The 19,310-nt window shown below is 37.6% G+C and overlaps 1 protein-coding gene across 5 annotated transcripts in view; it reads right to left on the bottom strand.

Annotated features, from left to right (window-relative positions):
- Nucleotides 1–1,198: 1,198 nt before the first annotated feature.
- Nucleotides 1,199–19,310, bottom strand: part of LOC124164511 (solute carrier family 2, facilitated glucose transporter member 1-like) — a 183,993-nt gene continuing 165,881 nt past the window's right edge. For all 5 annotated transcript variants that reach the window (XM_046541852.1, XM_046541853.1, XM_046541855.1 and 2 more), the window contains 7 exons: nt 15,249–15,347; nt 12,717–13,067; nt 10,961–11,174; nt 8,825–9,012; nt 7,489–7,701; nt 6,783–6,989; nt 1,199–3,881 (listed from right to left, as the gene is read on the bottom strand). In XM_046541852.1, the coding sequence (XP_046397808.1) occupies nt 3,738–3,881; nt 6,783–6,989; nt 7,489–7,701; nt 8,825–9,012; nt 10,961–11,174; nt 12,717–13,067; nt 15,249–15,347 (1,416 nt within the window). In that variant the 3' untranslated portion in view covers nt 1,199–3,737. The remainder of the gene's footprint in view (nt 3,882–6,782; nt 6,990–7,488; nt 7,702–8,824; nt 9,013–10,960; nt 11,175–12,716; nt 13,068–15,248; nt 15,348–19,310) is intronic.

Below are 19,310 nucleotides of genomic sequence, written 5' to 3'. Positions count from 1 at the left end.
TTTTTAAAAGCATGGACTTTATGCATCCAGTCACCATCTGAGCATTCTTTGGTGTTTAAGGAGTGGACCATTCTCAATGAACATTCAAACCAATTCCGGGACTTGATACTGAGAGCAAAGTCGTTTCTGAATTAAGTGTTCCTTAACCAGTAATCTTTTATAAGTGGCATCTTCACCAGGCCTATATATATGCAATGACACTGAATAAATGCTTCATTTCAGTAACGAATGTTGATTCCCATTGATTAGCTGCAATGATTCTGAGACATTTGGCTCATACATTACTGGCTGTGTTGTGTAAAGGTTTATTTCATCAGCTATCATTTTGAAAATGGCAATGTCAACACTAGCTGCATTAAAATTGCCAGGCTTTCCCTCTGATAGCTTTAGCTGAATACACCACTAATTGTAAGTGAAAAGGATCGAAGAGTTTACTCAAACATATCCACTAAATTCTTCAAATTTTGGTTGCCACCCTTATGGAATATACCACCCGCATACCTGACTGGTATAGGGACACTTTATTCAGAAACGACTTTGCTTTCAGCATCATGTATTGGAATTGGTTTGAATGTTCATTGAGAATGGTCCACTCTACTAACAACGAAGAATGTTCAGATGGTGACTGGCTGCATAAAGTTGATGCTTTTATAAATACACTATATAGTGGAGTGTTTCCAGTGTCCATATGATCCCACTGGAATGGTGTGTATTGATGAATGACTCATCCCTTTTCAAGGATGACTTATAATGTGACAGGTAATGAAATAAAAGTTCTGTGACTATGGAAAAAAGCCGTCCAAGTTGTATTTTGTCCTTGGGTACACTGATGGAATGACATTTTATGCCGAGAAACATCTTGTGGTGAAAAAGACTGCACTGACAGATATGGTCATGAAATCAAATGAGACAATATTGAATGAAGGGAAAACGAATATGTCTATTGATATCACTTAACTATCTTAATCGTCAAAATACCTTTGTTAAACATGGATTTGTAAGTCACTATGATGATAAAGTTTGCATTTTAAACACTGCATTTATTTTTTCCACACATGCCATATATTTTAGACATACCTATGCAAGTCTCTATTAATGAGAAATATATATTCTGCTATCACTATAAATCAGGTCACTGTGGATAAATAAGGTTAAGTGAAAATCTTCTTCGGGAGATGAATAAATTAAATCAAGCAAATGGTATTTACTTGTGTATTAAAACAGTACTTCCATTACAATCACTACATTATATACACTGTACTATCACTCATTAGCACCACAGTAATAACATATCTGCAACCATGCATTCACAGCATACACAAAATATCAAAAGTGTAAATAAATAATACTTTAAAAATCTTCCAATTGAAGATAAAAAACAATGTGTTTACATTCACAACTTTAGGGACATAGATTTTGTACAAAATATTATCCTGATATTTTGAGATTCCAGATATTGTGAGATTCCAGGGTGAAAATTACTAATTAAGCACATTTTCTCAAGGACGATTCGAGTCATGTCGAATGCAAAGGGAAGTAGCAAACTGGATTGCGTTTGTACTGCATGACTCATGGGGGCTAAAAGGGAGAGTCATCATTTGTGGAAATCGTCTGGAGTCGTCGTGGAATTTCTCTGGTTCACTTTATGGTACGATCCTGGTGCCCATACCCTAGAGGCATGTTTTTTTCTACCTACTGAAAAACCTTTGGCAGGAGAAGCTTTAAAATTTCATTTCCCTAGCCCCATTTATTTTGAAAAATATCTCCTCTGATTTATCTGCTTTTACTATAAAATTAATCCCAAATTTTCAGGGAAGCCTGGGTATGGCTTAAGTCAAATAAGTTCAACTGATTTAGGCGTGATATAGTGGAAGTTCGACATGTTGAAATTAAAGGCAGTTGCAAAGTTGCAAAGGCAGTTCTGCAATAATTTAAGGCGTAAGATGCGTATCGGCTCACAGCGCCATCATATGGTACAAGACCCTTGATCCATCATCCGGTACAAGATCTTGTATCAGACGATATCTCTGTGGGCCAAAATGCGTCGTACACATTAAATTGTTGTGGAAAAGAGCAACTACCTTTAATTTTAATGTGGCTTAAGCCTCCAGTTCACGTGGCCAAGTACTGCTTCCCCTGAAATGGCAGGAATTTTGTATGATATTAGACCCAAAGCGAAGAGATCGTACTCCCCAAAGTCTTTAGCCTCCCCTGGTTTTTCAAATATGTAGGAAACTAAATAAGGTTTGAGTATTATCATCACTATGTCAACCTAACTAATTATGTTGTTGCGCTGTTACTTTCTTTGAATTATTCATGCAGTTTCAAAGAGGAAAGAATGTAATGAATGTAACTGCTAAAATGAGGAAAATGATGTCCCAGATGGACCTAAATGTGTGGTGAAAATATGACGCTATGTTTGAATGCGTGAAAAATATACCTGTACAATTATAATTCATTCTCCACAAGAGAAATCTAATAAACCTGTCATCAGTTTAAAATCAATGGGCCCCAGGATTTAGAATTCCCTGGCTCATAATTTTTCTACTCTGCAATTGATAAAATTACACCGTCTGTTCCTGCAAGTTCCCAACAAACATCTCCAGAATGTATAAACAGCACTGCCTATGATGCTATACATGAGTCATGGCCAAAATGAGTGCGCCAAAATATATTTTTTCCGCTTCAATGCCTTCAATTTTCTTCTTAGAATATATTATTTTTCGATGCTATAAGATTTAGCCCCTGAATTGGAGAGTTGTCAGCCTTGAATGTGCTAAAACGTAACCAGTGGCACTTTAATGGTTTGCAATGAGCCTATTTTTTATACAAATGAAATTTAAAATCGGACAAAATCTATATTTATGAAAAATTGGTTTCCTTGATGAAAATCGCAACATACAACTGTTGTGATTTCTTACACATATACAGACACCCCAATAAATAAATGCAGCCATTATATTGACATGACACATTTAGATGTTTTTAGCGAGCTCTTTATGACATTAGAGAGCTTGGGGTTATGACACATGGAACATGAAAAATTGCCATCAGCAATAGAGATCAGATGCCACAAAGAAATGCAAGGACACTTCACAAGGCATACTGATTAAACAAGCAGTCGTCATGGCTGCAGATTCATTTTGATGCAAGTCAGCCTGGTCGAGTTGACGTACATTCAAGCCTATAGTGCAGACTTATCTCCAAAGTGCAACTTAGCATCACACAACGGACTGTGGCCAGTCTTACAAACAATAACAAAATACAGTCATAACATTTTTTGAAGGAATATCCATTCATTTTTTTTAAACAGTCACAACATTTTTGCATTGCATATCTTGTATTTTAACTACTCTTTCGATTTCATGGAATCAATAATTATTTTGGGTTTTTTTTCTGAGTGACTGAGAAAAATATCAGCTTCTCTTCCAACACGAACTTGATGCATGACCACATGTATTTACATAAAAACACATTTATTTAAAACACTTTAAAAACACATTACCCAGTTTATATCCTTGTTCGAGGAGCTCTTTTCCTGGTACTCGCTTGCAGTCTTATCCATTCCTTTCTCCTAACTGGGTTTTTGTGTAAACCTAACCTTCTTCTCCTCTGAAATGTTTGGTGAAGTGTGCCTTCTACATCAAACACACCCATCGACACACAGTAACTTAAAAAGCTGATGGTGATGTGAAATTTGTAAAATCAGGTTTGATTCCCTCTTTGGTATCTTTCTCTCACTGGTAAGATCTTTGGCGGAACATGGAGGAAATCTCTTCCATGGTCTTATTCTTAGTTTCAGGAACCTTCTTATAAATAAACAGGACGAACAAAAGGAGAAAGATTGTAAAGATGATAAAGACGTATCCTCCCATGACTTCCTGAAAAACAGACAAAATTACATAATTAGACATTCCGCCGATTAAATAATAGGCTATGTTAAGAAGCATAATATCTACATGTGTGGATATTTCAAGATCATACCGTCAGTCGTTGACAAGTTTTTCATATATATTTACAAATTATTTGATAAATAGCGATTTTAAAAGCAGTCTTATCATAATTGGCCAATTTCAAATTAAGATCAACAGATTCAGGCTTCAATTGGTGGAAGTTAGACATATTCAAATAAATAAAAGATCGTATAGCACTTTTCCACAAATTTTTTTACTGCGTCCAACGCGTTTCGGCTCACTGAGCCATCATCTAGTACAAGACCTCTCTTTCTTTGGACAAGTAATTTCGGCTCAGTGAGCCGAAACGCGTTGTACGCAGTAAAACAATTTGTGGAAAAGTGCTACGATCTTTTATTTATTTAAATAATTTAAAATTAAATTTTCTTAATATTTCTAAAAATGAACAGATTATTGGGAAGATTAGTCTGATGTTTTTGTCCCACCAAATTCCACCCTTTCCAATAAAAAACAGCAGTGCATATATATATATATTTGAATGCAATGCAATTTAAATGCAGGCAAGACAGAATAGGCTATGGATGTTTTGAATTTTAACGTCATGGGTACAATTTCAAAAAAATAAAAGATGCTCGGAATATGTAGCTACTTTGTTTTGAAAACTGTATCCTTTAGCGAACTCTTGTGAGTAATAAAATCGGAAAACTTGTAAAATTATATAGTTGTAGCTGTAAATCGATTTTGAATGCAAATTACAAATCGACACTCATAAAATTTGAACTCAAGCCAAAAAAATAACTTTTCTGCATAATTTTATCCCTGACTACAGCAAGGAATGAAAATTGTCTCTTTCATTAATTACGAGTAGGTTATTTGGATTTCCCCCATGGAGTTATGCATACCATACTCGCTGGTTGTTTCGTTTCGACCAGGAGAAACGAAAATACGAGGCCTAAGTTTAGTTTCGTTCCCGCGCGAAATTAAAATCACTAAGGAGTTTTGTTTCGACCCGTGACGAAACTTTACTCCCAGGAGCGAAACTAAATTAATCGAAACTCCGCTGCTCATAGTTAAGTTTCGATCCCAGAAGTGGAGTGGAGAAGGATGATAGGGAATAGTTTCGACCCATTTAATGACAGAGTATAGAGGTTAAAACATCGAGCTTAAAAATCAAATGGCCAGTTTGTGTTCACCGTTCTCCTCATAGTGGTAAAATATGAGTGCCCCGTGCATCTAACGGCGGTAGGCCGAACCTCTACTTCATTCAACCATACTTCCTACTCGGTGTGAGCGTCGAAACTAAACTGTTCGAAGGTGAAGAGCGTGGTCCCTTCGGTGCGAAATATTATCTACGTTTCGTTTCGTCCCAGAGTTTTAGTTTAGTTTCGACCCGAAGTATTTTTGACTCCGATTTCGTTTTGACCCTGAGTTTAGCTCCCCGGGTTAAAATCGGTTTCGTTTCTACATTTTGCTCCTGGGAACGAAACTATTGAAATTTGACTGCTTTTGACTTTCGCTTAGTTTCTTTTGCCATCCCTGCTTAACGGTGAGATGAGATTGCGTGCTTTACCTTTCAACCGGTTTGTTTCGATTCGAACACTGAAGATTTATTTTTGCATCGATTTTTGGCCATGCCGACGCTGAAATTTTACTATTATTCCTCAAATTTTGTTTACTAGTCCAAATTATAGTCTCCGTTCCAAATAAGTATCTCTTCCTGGGTTGAAAGGGAACTCTTTTTTCACAGTGAACTATTTACACTTTCTCATAATTGTCAGCATACACGTTGGCCAGTAATTCACTGATACGCTACAATGGACGTTATAGAGTAAGATATTCTTAAAGACAAGTTACTTAAAAAAATTTACCCAGTTCGAACCCATTGGAACAACGAGCGCCATTTGAACCAAAAACCTTCGACTGGAAGTCTCGCTTCTTAACGCTTGCGCCACTGAAACATCGATGTTTGAATTGGTTCGAGAGTAAAATTCAACCTTTTCCTTTTACCTGACTCGTGCTTTGAAATCGCTTTCGATTCGACAACACCACCTCTTTCAGAACGTTTATAATAAACCGCACTGCGCTCTGATTGGCTAGTTTCAATCGCGATTTGCTCGGAAATGGTGCAATTGGGCAAAATTGTTTTTTGGCAATTTGTTGTTACGAATAACTTTCTATATAACCTTCACGGTAGCGTATCAGTGAATTTCCGAATACCCTGTATGTAGTTAACACTTCCCTGTACCTCAAATTTGAAAATCTAACCTTGCTATTTCTTCAGATGCATGAAGATGTTTAGAAGTATAAAATCTACAAATTTGGTTATTTCAAGTTCATACCGTAAGTCTATTGACAAGTTTTTCGTATATATTTACGTATTATTTCATAACTAGAAATTTTAAAGGCAGTCATGTCAAAATCGGCCAATTTCAAAATGAAATTTGCTAAATATTTCTAAAAATTAAGTTTTAGGAAAAATAATGGCAAAAAACAAAAATGGCTTTAAAAATATGGCTTGCAATTTTAAAAGACATTCGACGAGAATCTCCTTTCTTTTAAACTTAAGTTTGCTGAAAATATGATAAAATTTATAGATTTCAGGGAAAATAAGCAGCAGAAATGAAAATATCCCATAAAAAAATGAGTGGGTTATAATTTAAAAAGCAATCAGACTAGAATACGTTCTCCCCTTTTTCTCCGTCTATATCTCAGTGAGCTTTAAGCTATCATTTAAATGATTTTATTTTTCACATGAAAATTTCCTGAACCACGTCAATGAAATAAATATTTACTTGGTAGGCATATTCCCAAAAACCGTTTTGATGACCTAGGTATCGCTAGAATCACCAAAAGTGATTATTTTATTACCTGCAAAGGTAAGAAAGCCAGTCCAACGATGAAGTTAGCAGTCCAGTTTATGGCAACAGCAAAGCTAGTGGCAGCAGGCCTTGCAGATTGGTTGAAAAGTTCGGATACCATGAACCACGGTATTGATCCAGGACCAGTAGCGAACAGAACGACAAAAGAAATGACTAGGAGGATGCAAATATATGAAAGCCAGATGCCAGCTCCTTCCTGAAAAGAAAAAATGGGTGGATTGAAAAACCTAATCTGAGTGTCATCTCCAATCCTAACCCAGTGCGACTGAAATTTACCCAGCTTAGTACTCAGTAGTAATATTTAGTTTATCGTACATTGAAAAAGCAATACTAAATTTAAGTACAAATTTTCAAGTCCATATTCAACCACCAGGAATTATAGCCAGCGGCACATATGGCAGACCATCTAGACAGGCTAGACCATCCATCAAAAATGCAAATATAAAGCAAAAATAACATATTGATAAAGTTTTGTTGATAACTTCTTCGAAAACAATAAATAAAAGTAATCGTAACACATTTACTTGTTTTAAATTGCACAATTCTATAATACATAGAGTTATAGATTCAAACTCAGAGAGTAAAATATAACTACCAAAGTGTTAGAGGTTGAAAACTCAGTACTCTGAAATTGACGACTGTTCGAGGTAGTTGAAGAGAATAGGCGTAAGTAAAAAAATACTTTGTAAACTCACCACATAAGCGAGGGAAATGGCCAAGAAAAAGGTGACGACAGTCATCCCACTGAAGCCGACCAGCAAGAGAGTCTTACGTCCAGCACGCTCAACAAGAACCAGAGAGACAACGGTCATGACAACGTTCATGCTGCCCATTCCAAGCGTGGCATATTGGGCATGCTCTTCAGACAGTTGGGCCATCTTGAAAATCTTGGTTGAGAAGAACATGACCTGGAAATGGAGGAAAATCCTTGTTATTGCAAACCTCTGGAAAGCCAAAAATACAAGTGAGATTCATTTAATAATCCATAGGAACCATTCCATTGAACAAATTGAAAAGGAATAGAAAGCCAAGATTACTAAGGTCCTGTTTTCTTCGTTTATTTTATTATTTTATTAAATTTTTAATGACTGATTAATGCATATTTATTTTCTGATAGGAATATTTAAATGTTGGTAAGTGGAGCCAATTTTATATTAAAAAATTACAAGCATATTTTCCATAAACTGGTAAGTTCTTGTGGAAAATTGCTTGCTAGTTTTAACTTACAACTTACTATTATTCCACCAGATCAAGCCTAAAATCTACTCTAAAGGAATGTGGAGAGGATTTGATTTTAGCATGAAATATAGCGTGTGCATGGTCTGAGATTAGGAGGTTTCTCGGATAGTTCTATTTCACTTTGAATGAGGGAAAATCCAAAAGTTCTCCTTTCAAATAAAATTTTACACATTTTAAGATCATTCAACTCAAGGTTTGCAGCAAAATCAACTTTTTTAAAAATTGATTTTAGGTTGCTTATTCATCTTACTTTAGTTAAGTAGATTTTAGGTTGCTGATTCATCTTACTTTGGTGCTTCAATTCATGAACCTTAATTCCTAATGCCAAAACATGAACAATCAATAATAAAAAATGTTAGGTAGCTGTTTAATGCCGCCATGCACTGAATTTATAGAGTGAGCCTAAAGTCTTGCCCTGATCATAAAAAAATATTACAGAATAACCGATTGATGTAATAATTTAAATGGAAATATCTAATACAGAGTCTTCATCACATGAGTTGCTGACTTCGACGAACTGAAGGCTAGGATACAAGGTGTTGTGACAGAACACATGTTGGAAAATACCTGGCGGGAACTGGAATACAGATTCGAAATTCTCCGAGCTGTTAAGGAGGCACATGTTGAAGTTTGCCAACATATGTGGTCTTAAAAAAACTAGCGACACTGACCTATGTATCAGCAAAAAATTTAAATTTTTATGTGAAACAGTTATAAATTTTTACAATGGGAGCAAGAATTTATGTTCACCCTGTATTTCTGTGCACTCATCGGTGTGCCATAAATACTTACAGCATTGATACCAGACAACTGCTGGGCAATCATGAGCATACTGGAGATGATCAGAGGAATGCGAAGGGCTGGATTAAGGAACATTTCGCGAAGTGTCACTTTAGGGACCAGTCGGGCAGCCTCCACTTCACTCTTCATCTCGTCGATTTCATCGTGGACTTCAATGCTACCACGAAGCCAGGTCAGAGCTGAAAGGAGATATCGTGGTATTATTACAGTGAATTTCCAACAATTCTACATCTACAAACTACCCCGCGAGCCGCATAAAAAGGCGTGCGGCGGGGGGGTGTTAGGACACCAGCCGTTTACATATAAATGGCAAATGCTCAAACAAAATTGCGAATAGCAGTGGCGCCGGCTCCATGGGGCCTGAGGGGGCCCGAGCCCCCCCCCCAAAATTGGTTATGGGCGTGACGAAAAAATGTGCCAGGATTGTCGATTTTCCCCGGAGTATCCCGATATCAGGATTCGAGTTATCAGGGTTCTAATGCTGATCATATGACTCTTCTAAAATGCTTAAAAAACTAAAAACTCACTACTTCCTGGGGCAAGATCCCCGGTTTGGGCCCCCCAATATTTTTTGTAAGTCGGCACCCCTGGCGAATAGCACATATTAAAGTCGTTTATGGTTCGGGGAAAAAACGAATAGGGTGGTTTCCTATTATTTTTTTATTGCCTAAATCGAAAGATTATTACTCCTGCAGTACGTGATTCACGCATTTAGATTTTTAAATGACGATATCTATTTTTTGCGATTAAATGAAAAGTGAAAATTTTCAAGCGCGCGAAAACGCGACGGGTAAGTACGAATGCCGGGAAATCTCTCCGTGTGACGTATTTCTCGTTCCCGCTGCCGCCCTGTGAGGTGACATTGAGGCGAGTTGAGCGCTGATACGACGCAGGCTGCTAGCGGGTAGCTGCTGGCTGGCTGGCTGCTGGCTGACCCTGCTGGCTGGTAGCGCTTGGCTTAAATAAGGATTATTAATACCTTATCAAACGAAGAAAACTTTCCGACCTTAGCCAGTTTTAATAAGTGATTATTAAGACATGTATCCCTTAGCTCTGTGCCTCATGCATGCATTGGTAATCTCAGACGATGTATAACTCCTATCTACTCGTATAGAAACTAGGTCCCTGTGACGTCACGTGGAGTGGCATCGCATGGGCGCCAATCTGGCCGTTTTCAAATGAGGATAAAAATGGACCATTGCCGTTCGTCTAAACCGGTATTTCTAAAACGAAATAATTTGTACGTTATGAATACACTAATGGTGGGTAACGAATCGCAATCAATGCCTTTCGTTTTCTTTGATGAAGGAAACTACCCTATTCCCATATCTATCCATTTGGCTTAGGGGCACGGTTCATTTTTAGGGTTAATACTTAAGATCGAATCACCTGAGAATTTCAGGGAGTAGCCTTGAATCCCATAACTCGCTACGGCAAAGGAATAGTCAGCTTTTCTCAGGCTCTTGAATTCTGTAACCAGTTTCCTACGCTGATTTATAAGTTTTTAATTGCTAAGTAATACAATTCAAATAATAAAAGATTTTAACCATGATAAAGTCATGTACTAATTTGAAAAAAAGTCTGAACAGAGGAAATATTAATAGGATTTTCAAAATATTCTTATCAACTAATTTTTCGTTCATTTTTAATAGCAAGTATTACTACCCCATATCGATGGCTAAGTTCTTAAATCATGTATCTCAAAATTTGGCCGGTCTGAGCATGCTGCATGCTGGTGATTGATCACCCCCTGCCAAACACCCTAGAGGTGGCTCGCAGGGTATTATGTAGATGTAGATGAATACTGCTGATACTGTTGATAAAAAATAAAATTCAAGCAAAAAAAACAACTCTTAGTTTGCAAATGTATGCTTCTTTTTCAGTTTTATGTATTTTTTTAAATTTCATTTAAAATTATACACCTATAATTAAAAAAATAAATCGTTTTTTTGTTCTCATAAAAAGTTGTCATTTTTGAGTTACGTGTTGTTAGAACTTAGCCATTGATATGTTCAATTACATCTGCTCAAAAATTAATTAAGTTTACGCAGGTAATCAAAAACTAATTATCTTCTTTCATCAAACGATTCATGAGAGTAAATGGTTACAGTGATTTGAGGATCTCACCTCTTTGCGCTTCCAGCTCCTTTCCTTGATTGCTCATGATGTACTTGGGAGACTCAGGGCAAAGTGGCAAGGTGGCCAGCTGGAAGATGGCTGGAACTGCCGTGATCGCCAACAAAGCAGGCCAAGCTGTCTCCGTGCCAAGGACTGACTCGAGACCCAACACTTGAGATATCAGGATGGATATTGTGATAACCAACTGGTACACGGTGCCCACCTGTAAAAGGAAAAATAAAACGAATGTAATCAGATGTGTTGTTAGCCATTGTATTTTATACAATTGGCTGACGGAAGAAGAGGGGCAGTGGAAGGATACGATGATAATTGAGGTTAACTGAAGACTAGTATAAGAATAGTATCCATCCATACCAACGATAGACGAAGCAAGAAATAAATAGTCAGTAGAATAGCGCAGGCGAACAGGGCTTTCTACAGAAAGAAGAATATTCTTACACCTGATGAAACAAGCATAGCTGTAAGTGAGGAAACGATTCATCAGGTGCTACATATGAAGCATATTTCTGAATGGTAGCGATGCTTGGGCGTTGACAGCAGACGAAAAGTCAAGAGTGGAAGCATTCGAATTGTGGCACTACCGAAGAATGATGAAGATACAATGGATCCACCGTGTTGGTAATGAGGAAGTACTAAGAAGAGTGGGAAAAAAGAGAAGTCTTCTAAAAACATTAGGGAGGAGACGGGACAACTTAGTTGGCCACATTGTAAGACATGACGGCTTGATGATAACAATCGTAGAACGACAGGTGGAAGAAAAGAAGGGCCAGGGATATCCCCGAATGAGTGTACATAGGACAGGTTGTAAAGGATGTAAAAGAAAAGAAATATGTCCCTACGAAAAGACTAGCGTATAGGAGAAAGCAATGGAGATCTGCGTCAAACCATTCTTAGGATTTTTGGCTAATGAAGATGATGTTAGTAGAAGAAAGGGAACTGTGGAGCACGATGCACCACTGAAGGATCCAGTGGATATGCCATCTCATCATACACAGTCATTGGAAGGGAGATATAACAAAAAGGAAAATTGATGGAGAAGTCCCCCGATGGCAACCAAGGGAAAAGTACTTGAAGCAGATCCAGAAGGACACGAGGAAAAACATATCACGGAACCTAAGGGATTATCCAGAGAAGGAGAAATGGATGGTTAAAGAACATACACTAATCTTAAGATTTCTAAGCTATGAATGATAAAATGAGTGGAAGAACATAATGTATGTTTAGGTAATGTGTAGAGAGTTCTGAAACCGGAGCATTCCAATTTGCAAGATCATATAAAATAAATATAAAATAATAGAACTTCAGAATTGTAACTGATTTGCTGTAATAGATTAGAGAAAAATAATTCTCTAAAACAACGTCCCAGACGACACAGAATCCTCCGTATCTAATTCGTATGCAGATAGTATCCATTGACTATCCGCTCTTTCGCTTTTGTCAATGGATACTATCTGCATACGAATTAGATACGGAGGATTCTGTGCCGTCTGGGGTGAAATCAAAAATTATTCTATAATATTGTTGCATGACAAAATTAATAATCTTAAGCAAATTCAATGGAAAATTTTCCAGTGTAAAATGAGCCCAGAATGAGAAAAAGCTTATGGTTTAGTTCAGAGTGAGGCCTACCCACGCCTATCCAAATCAGCTTTCGGGTTGTATTATTGGATTATGAGTTACATGCCCTAATGGATTAAGAGTAGGTTCTTTTTCTAATTAATTTATGACATAATGGGACGCTTACCGCTCCTCTAAGGTGGACGGGCGATATCTCAGCTAGGTACATGGGAGCCAGTCCAGCATTCAGCCCCGAGTTGATACCGATGAGGAACCGACCGGCGATGATCATCTCGTACGAGGCAGCAGCTTTAGCGGCGCCCATGAGGATGGCTGCGGCGGCCACCAGCACGTTGTTGAGCAGAAGTCCTCCCTTGCGACCAAATCGCTCGGCCACGAAGCCCGTGATGCAGCCGCCCAACATGCCGCCGACGCAGAAGATGGCGACCGCGACGGCCCAGATCATGGTCACGTGCGACTGGTCCACCACCTCTCCAGTGCGATTGTGGGCAACCGTCCGAATCCATTCTTCTATCAGCTGTGGACAGAATGGGGGAAAAACAAGCGGAGATTAAGTTTAGTGAACAACTAGCAGGTTACCCGGCGTGAGTCGGGAAGGATAGTACCGGGAGATGTGGGAAACTTGGAATGTGGCATTCGTGGTCGCATGGCAGGATTTTAAGAAAAAGAAATAAAGCATGTATGATGATGTTATACAGCAAACAATGGAAATATTATTTCCGTATACGGCGCATGGGATCAGCTTATACTCCGCTCCACAACATTGACCGTTGTGTGTGTCCTTACGTACGTAGACCAAAATGCGTCATGTGAACGCATACCCCAGCGAAAAGGTTTGCACCAAGGGTATTAATAATTAAATGTAGAATCCTAAAAAATGAGCTGTGTTTTCACTTAGAGCGTATCAAAGGTGTGCTGACTCGGCAGGATGTCCAACCACAGAAGTTGCATGACTTGACGTAACAAACTCTTATGAAAAAAAACTACCCAAATGACTCACCGAACACCAACAGAAGTAGCACTATGGGCTTTGGAAGCATAAGATGCACCTAAGTACTAACTTTGGTTGCAAACCGTGGAGCCATATGGAAATGCTTAGCGGACATACAAATAGACATCCTATTTTATATACAGAATAAATATCTTTTTTTTAGCTGCATCGCTAAAGTACGGAGGATGGTCCAAGAAGCAAAGCATATGCCTACTTCATTTTCGCGAAAATACCAAAACAGCCCCCTCAGAGTGATTGACTGACGGCTAAAGAATAGTATTTTTGCGCTGTTTTATATGCAATTTACGTTTTACATGCACTTTTATCAACCTTTTCAACGTATAAAATGGAAACTGCTTCAGAAGTGAACAGGGCCAGAATTACAAGTGCGATTTTTATAATTTTGGAGATAAGTACAGATAGTGATTGGTGGGGTACACAATGTTGTTGTGATTTAATGTAATGATTTCCTGGAGAACAAAATCAGTGAATATTCCTTGGGTTTTGTACCGAATAAGGTCCTCCATATCTCCCTCCATCGTTTCGACAAGCAACTCCCTCATCGTCTTCAGGGATTCAAGAATACAATGCCGTTTCGTCCACGCCTCGGGGTATACGTACAGATGGTCGTGGTTGAGAGCGGTTTAACCTCTCAGAGTCTCCTGATTGACTGCTAGTCCCTTCGAATTTTATTGCTAATGTTGCATATGTTGATTTGGTTGTGCTGTCGAATCTGAATGGATTCTATTGGAATCGACACAGGAGCTTCCTTTCTTCCCAGTGAATGTTGTCGTGGCAAAGGGATACAAGTGGATCACTGAATCTACGTATACATCTATACTTATCAGTGATTCACTTGTAACCCTTTCCACAACAATATTGTGTCCCCCATCAACCAATATATGCACCTATGCCCGAATTTTAAAAATTGCACTTGTATCCCTTTGCCCCTGGGTCTTTGGTCCTCTTTTGATGTTCTAAAGCAAAGTTAGGGCGCATGCTTGAAATAAATTAGAGTGTAATTATATTTTTTCTTTGATAGCACATTTTGAATTATAGAGAAGGAATTCCTTGAAATTAAAAAAGGCATAATAACAAGGTGCTAATGCATTAGTTTTAGAATTAAATAACACCATACCGACTTTATATTAATTTGTTTAGCCAAAATTACTAAAAATTATAATTATACTCAACGAAACAGTAAGTATTGGGTGTCTCAAATTTTTGCCAAATATAAAACCAAATACCAAAAGTTATTGAGCAAAAATACCAATTCCTTTGAACATCATTACATAGAACGTAAATTGTGGGTTATTTTAAGTAACTCGATGAAATAATTTCAATTTTAGCCTTCGGTACAGATTGAAAATCATTTATTAAGAGTACAAATCACTCTCTCTACGCCAGGCGTATTTTACTTTTAGTGGCATTTTTCATTCTTGAAATTTATTTATCATCTTAAAATGTCCAAATTCAATGGCTTCATCAGCATCTTCCTGTATTCCAATAATTTAAAAAATCACATCTGAAAATTATGGGGCCAAATTTTTTTATTTTTTATTAAGGAAAATATTGAAAAGGGTCTGCGATAAACAACCCTAAAACTGTAGATAACAAAAATACCGATGGAGAGGGAGTGATACGTCCTCTTAAAGTACTATTTGCAAAGTTTAAACTCTTTAATGCAATATTGTTCTGATGACTTACCTTTTGAGGAGCATTCACCACACCGGTGTTATAACCGTGTTGGAAGGATGACCCAAGGGCTGCTGCAGTAATGGCGAAGGCTAACCTTCCATTGAAACCCTGAAAGAACAAAATAGAAACATCAATAAGTCACATTACAATTCAGGGGAATATTACCAAATTTTACCATCTAAATCAAATATTTTTCCATAGATATTCACCAGATATTGAAATTTTTAATGTCTCTCGAAGATATCCTTATTAAAGCCTTTCCTGAGATCATATAATTAACTAAACCTTTTTAAAACTTCTTGATGCTACAGCTCTTTCCTAGTTATGTAATTGGCCCACATAATCTTAAATTAAAATAAATGTTGAATTTTTCTTGACTACTTGTTTAATGATTCGGATTGAATCATTGAGTATTGACAAATGAAATATCCCTTCTTACCTTTAGGCTGATAGTTGGCTCTTTAATTTTAGAATCAGTCTCGGCTTAAAAATGTCAAAGGCATGGAAGCTTGGATGCGGCATTTCGAAACCGAAGCCCTGGTGATGCTTAAATTGCACATTGAAACGTTGGTTTAAAGTTCAAACGTTTCTTGTGACTTTCTGGGGCCACTCTGGGCCACTGGGGCCAGTGAATGAGTAGGCTTGGAAGAATTCATTTCGATGACAAACGTTCTCTTAATTGCGCTACGGATCTAATGTGGTAGAAAACAAGCAAATAACACGCTGGCCCGCAAACATAGAGCTCGGGGCGATGAATTTTTCCGCAAACCTGCCCTTCCTAACTCCACGTGCCGTTGAAAGAATTTTAATTTTGCCTCGGGGGATGGAAAACAAGTTTCTGGGCCTGAGATGAGTTCTGGAGCGTCCTGAGAGGGAGGGGATATAATTTAGGTAGGGTGGGGGGATAGGGAGGTTAAAAAGTGGTCCCATATTGGGTGAAATTGCGGAGAGAGATTAAGGGAATAGGTTGGACGGGTGGAATTGGAATGTTGTGCCGGTTGAAGGTGGAGGTGAGACGCCAGAAAAATTCTTCACTCCTACAAAGTGGAGGAAGGGCGGGGAAAACCATTGGTACATATTATATTATCAATACTCCTAAAATAAATACTACACGTATCGCTAAGTTATCGAATGTTGTTTTATAGATTTAAATTTGTTAGAAAGATATCACTGTTACCTTTTAATTCATACTGGAGAAAATTTCTCAATTCCATAACAAAATAGCGCATTTATTTTACATCCTAGATTTAAAAATCTGAGATCAATCTAATTAGTCACTATCTAGAGCAATAGCGCATCTTTATTAATAAAATAATGAAGTATGAGTAATGAGTTATGGTTGGAATGTTCTCACGCCTACTTTTAAATTTTTGAAAGATTGAAGTTTCTATATTTGTTCATTATTCATCCGTAATCAGGCAATTTTTATGCACATATCTAATTGATTGAGTAATAATTTATTTTAATTTAAAAGCTATTTTATTTTTCAATATGAAAACTTTATCAGTCAGGCGACTAATCAGTTAGCAGACTTACGAGTGTTAATGAATTCATTACAACAAAAATTTAATTCACGTATTTTGTCACTTGTATAACAGCGGCAACAGACAACGAGCACATATTTTCCCTCCAGCTGTGTGACTGGGCTTTTAAGAGCTCCAAAGCTTTTCTCCCATGTCAATCTTCATCTAAGGTCACTACACTCTCAACTAAATCTCAGAGCATCAATTGTCGCGGGCGAGAAGAGTCCTTCTATTTCAACTCTAAAATAACAATAGAATTTCTACTAACACCCTCAATGCGATCTCAGCTGGGTTATACTCGTCTCAGTCAAAATATTAGGGTATCGATGTATAAAAGTCGTGCATTGAGTCACACCGCACTCCATGCATGAGTGTAAAGAATAGGTTGTAGGAATATTTTCACCATTGTTAGATATAAGACATTCATAAATTACCATTCTCATTATAATTTGATGGGGGTATCACAAAATAGTCAATAAAATTCATCAGTTGTTAATCAAGTTTCAACGATGTCATACGGTTATGTCAATTAGTCAGCAATGGTGATTAGGCATTAAAACATTTCCAATGAAATGGCAATCGAAAACTCGCAGTAAATCAACTGCCGGTTGGGAATCCATATTCGAATTAATCATCGACAAGAGTACTCGTGTACTGACATCCAGAACTACCATTACACCATCATTTCACCTATTGACCATCGATTATAATCGAATCGACAATCAACAGAAGTAATCGAAGTTTGCCATTGACATACAGAACCACCATTGGATCATCGTAGAGGAATACTGTAGAAGGTGATTTCGATGGAATAAAACCAAGATACGATTGGTAAATTAGACTCACTTTTGACCCATGAGTTCTCCCGGCGTATCGATCCTTACATATACGTCACAAGCCCACGCGGTGGAGGTCATAGAGAGAGATATTACTCTTATTGCGTCCAACCCCTCGATGGGATAATGGCTCGCAGGAGGGCCATGCAATTGGGTCTCATCGGTAATGTGTGGATGGTATGGTGCGGTCGTCCGCTCCCGAGGACACGGCGGTCGTCCGCTCCCGAGGACACGGCTTGTGTCCTGTCACGGCGAGGGCCATGGGAAAGTGTGGGAGTGAGTGGCCTTGAGTGGATGCTGCAAAGGGCTGATTCGGGCTGGGCGGGCATACCAGCTTTAATGCGCGACAGATAGGGGGGGGAAGTTAATACATATATCCGCCCATCGACAAGCTGGTATGGTATGGTAGGGGGAGTAGACGACCGACAGACAGGGCTGGGCAAAATGCAGGCCGAGGAGTATTTGAAATACAAAAACCGCTTCAAATATATAATTGAAATACAAAGTACCGCTCTAAATGTAATTGAAATGCAATATAAAAAGTACCTTTGACTTGGATATTTGAAAAAGAAACTATAAAATAGTATTTTAAATACCTTTTAAAATACAAAATAAAAATGTATGGAAACTAAGGAATTAAAAAATATATAACCTACCTCGGCACGTTAAGGATAGTTGCAAACGTGAAGAAAACGATTCTTACGAAAGCGAAGTAATCTCCTAAGCATTATGTTCTTAAAAAGTATTATCAGAGCTACTTCAAAAGTTTTTCAAAAATGTATTTTTATTATAGAATGGGAAAATACTAAAAATCTGCATTTAAATACAAAATGCATTCAGGTCGTACATTTGAAATACCAAATACAAATTACAAATGTATTTCAAAAATTTATTTTAAAAGACTTTCATTTGAAATACTGCCCAACCCTGCCAACAGCTAAGGTCATTTGCGTCATTAAGCAGGGCAGAGAAGAAAAGATGGCGCGCCGGGTTTTTCTCAATTCTTCATAAGACATTTTATTTAAACAAAAAAAATAGGGTACTTAAGAGAGGGTTTTTTTCTCTCACTTTTCAAAGTCTAAAAAACTTCATTTCTCAAAGAAATCTTTTGTAAATTTATGATTGTTCAATATTTTGTTTTCTTTTAAGATTAAAAGAAATTGCGTTTTCATATTTCGGAAGGGGGGGAGGGGTTCCGTACCCCCCGGACTTCTTCCCTCGCTACGACACTGCTTGAAGATGATTTAGTGACATGAAACCTATATCGTAATAATTTTTATGATCGCGGAAAAATGCAAGTATTTTTTTCAATATGAAAAATTGCCTCTCCATCACTCTTGAATATCGGATTTTATTCATCTAGAAGTTTCCTGTCATTTCCCACCAAATGTAGCACGTCGTTTGTCGCTCCTTTTCCTCTCCGTCCACGCAAAAGGCAATAAGAGCCTGAAGATCCATGGACACATTGACTGATATGCTAGTTCCAAGCAGTTCAGTCAAAAACAAGCTGATTCCAAGCAAATTGATCTTATTTTGGATACACAAACACTAACAAAATTCACTAACTCTTGATTTACCTTGTGGTATTCCATTATAAGTTTTCCTGGAAAATTATAAGTTATTATTATAAGTTATCCAGGAAAACTTAACAAAAAACCTTACGCTAATGAGTGAGAGCTTTGGAAGATTGGAAAATCCGCACCAAAAACTCA

The sequence above is a fragment of the Ischnura elegans genome, chromosome 8, assembly GCF_921293095.1.
Source record: "Ischnura elegans chromosome 8, ioIscEleg1.1, whole genome shotgun sequence".
Taxonomy (NCBI): Eukaryota; Metazoa; Arthropoda; class Insecta; order Odonata; family Coenagrionidae; genus Ischnura; species Ischnura elegans.
The sequence above is the reverse complement of the archived record's forward strand: the minus strand, read 5'-3'. Positions and strand labels throughout refer to the sequence as shown.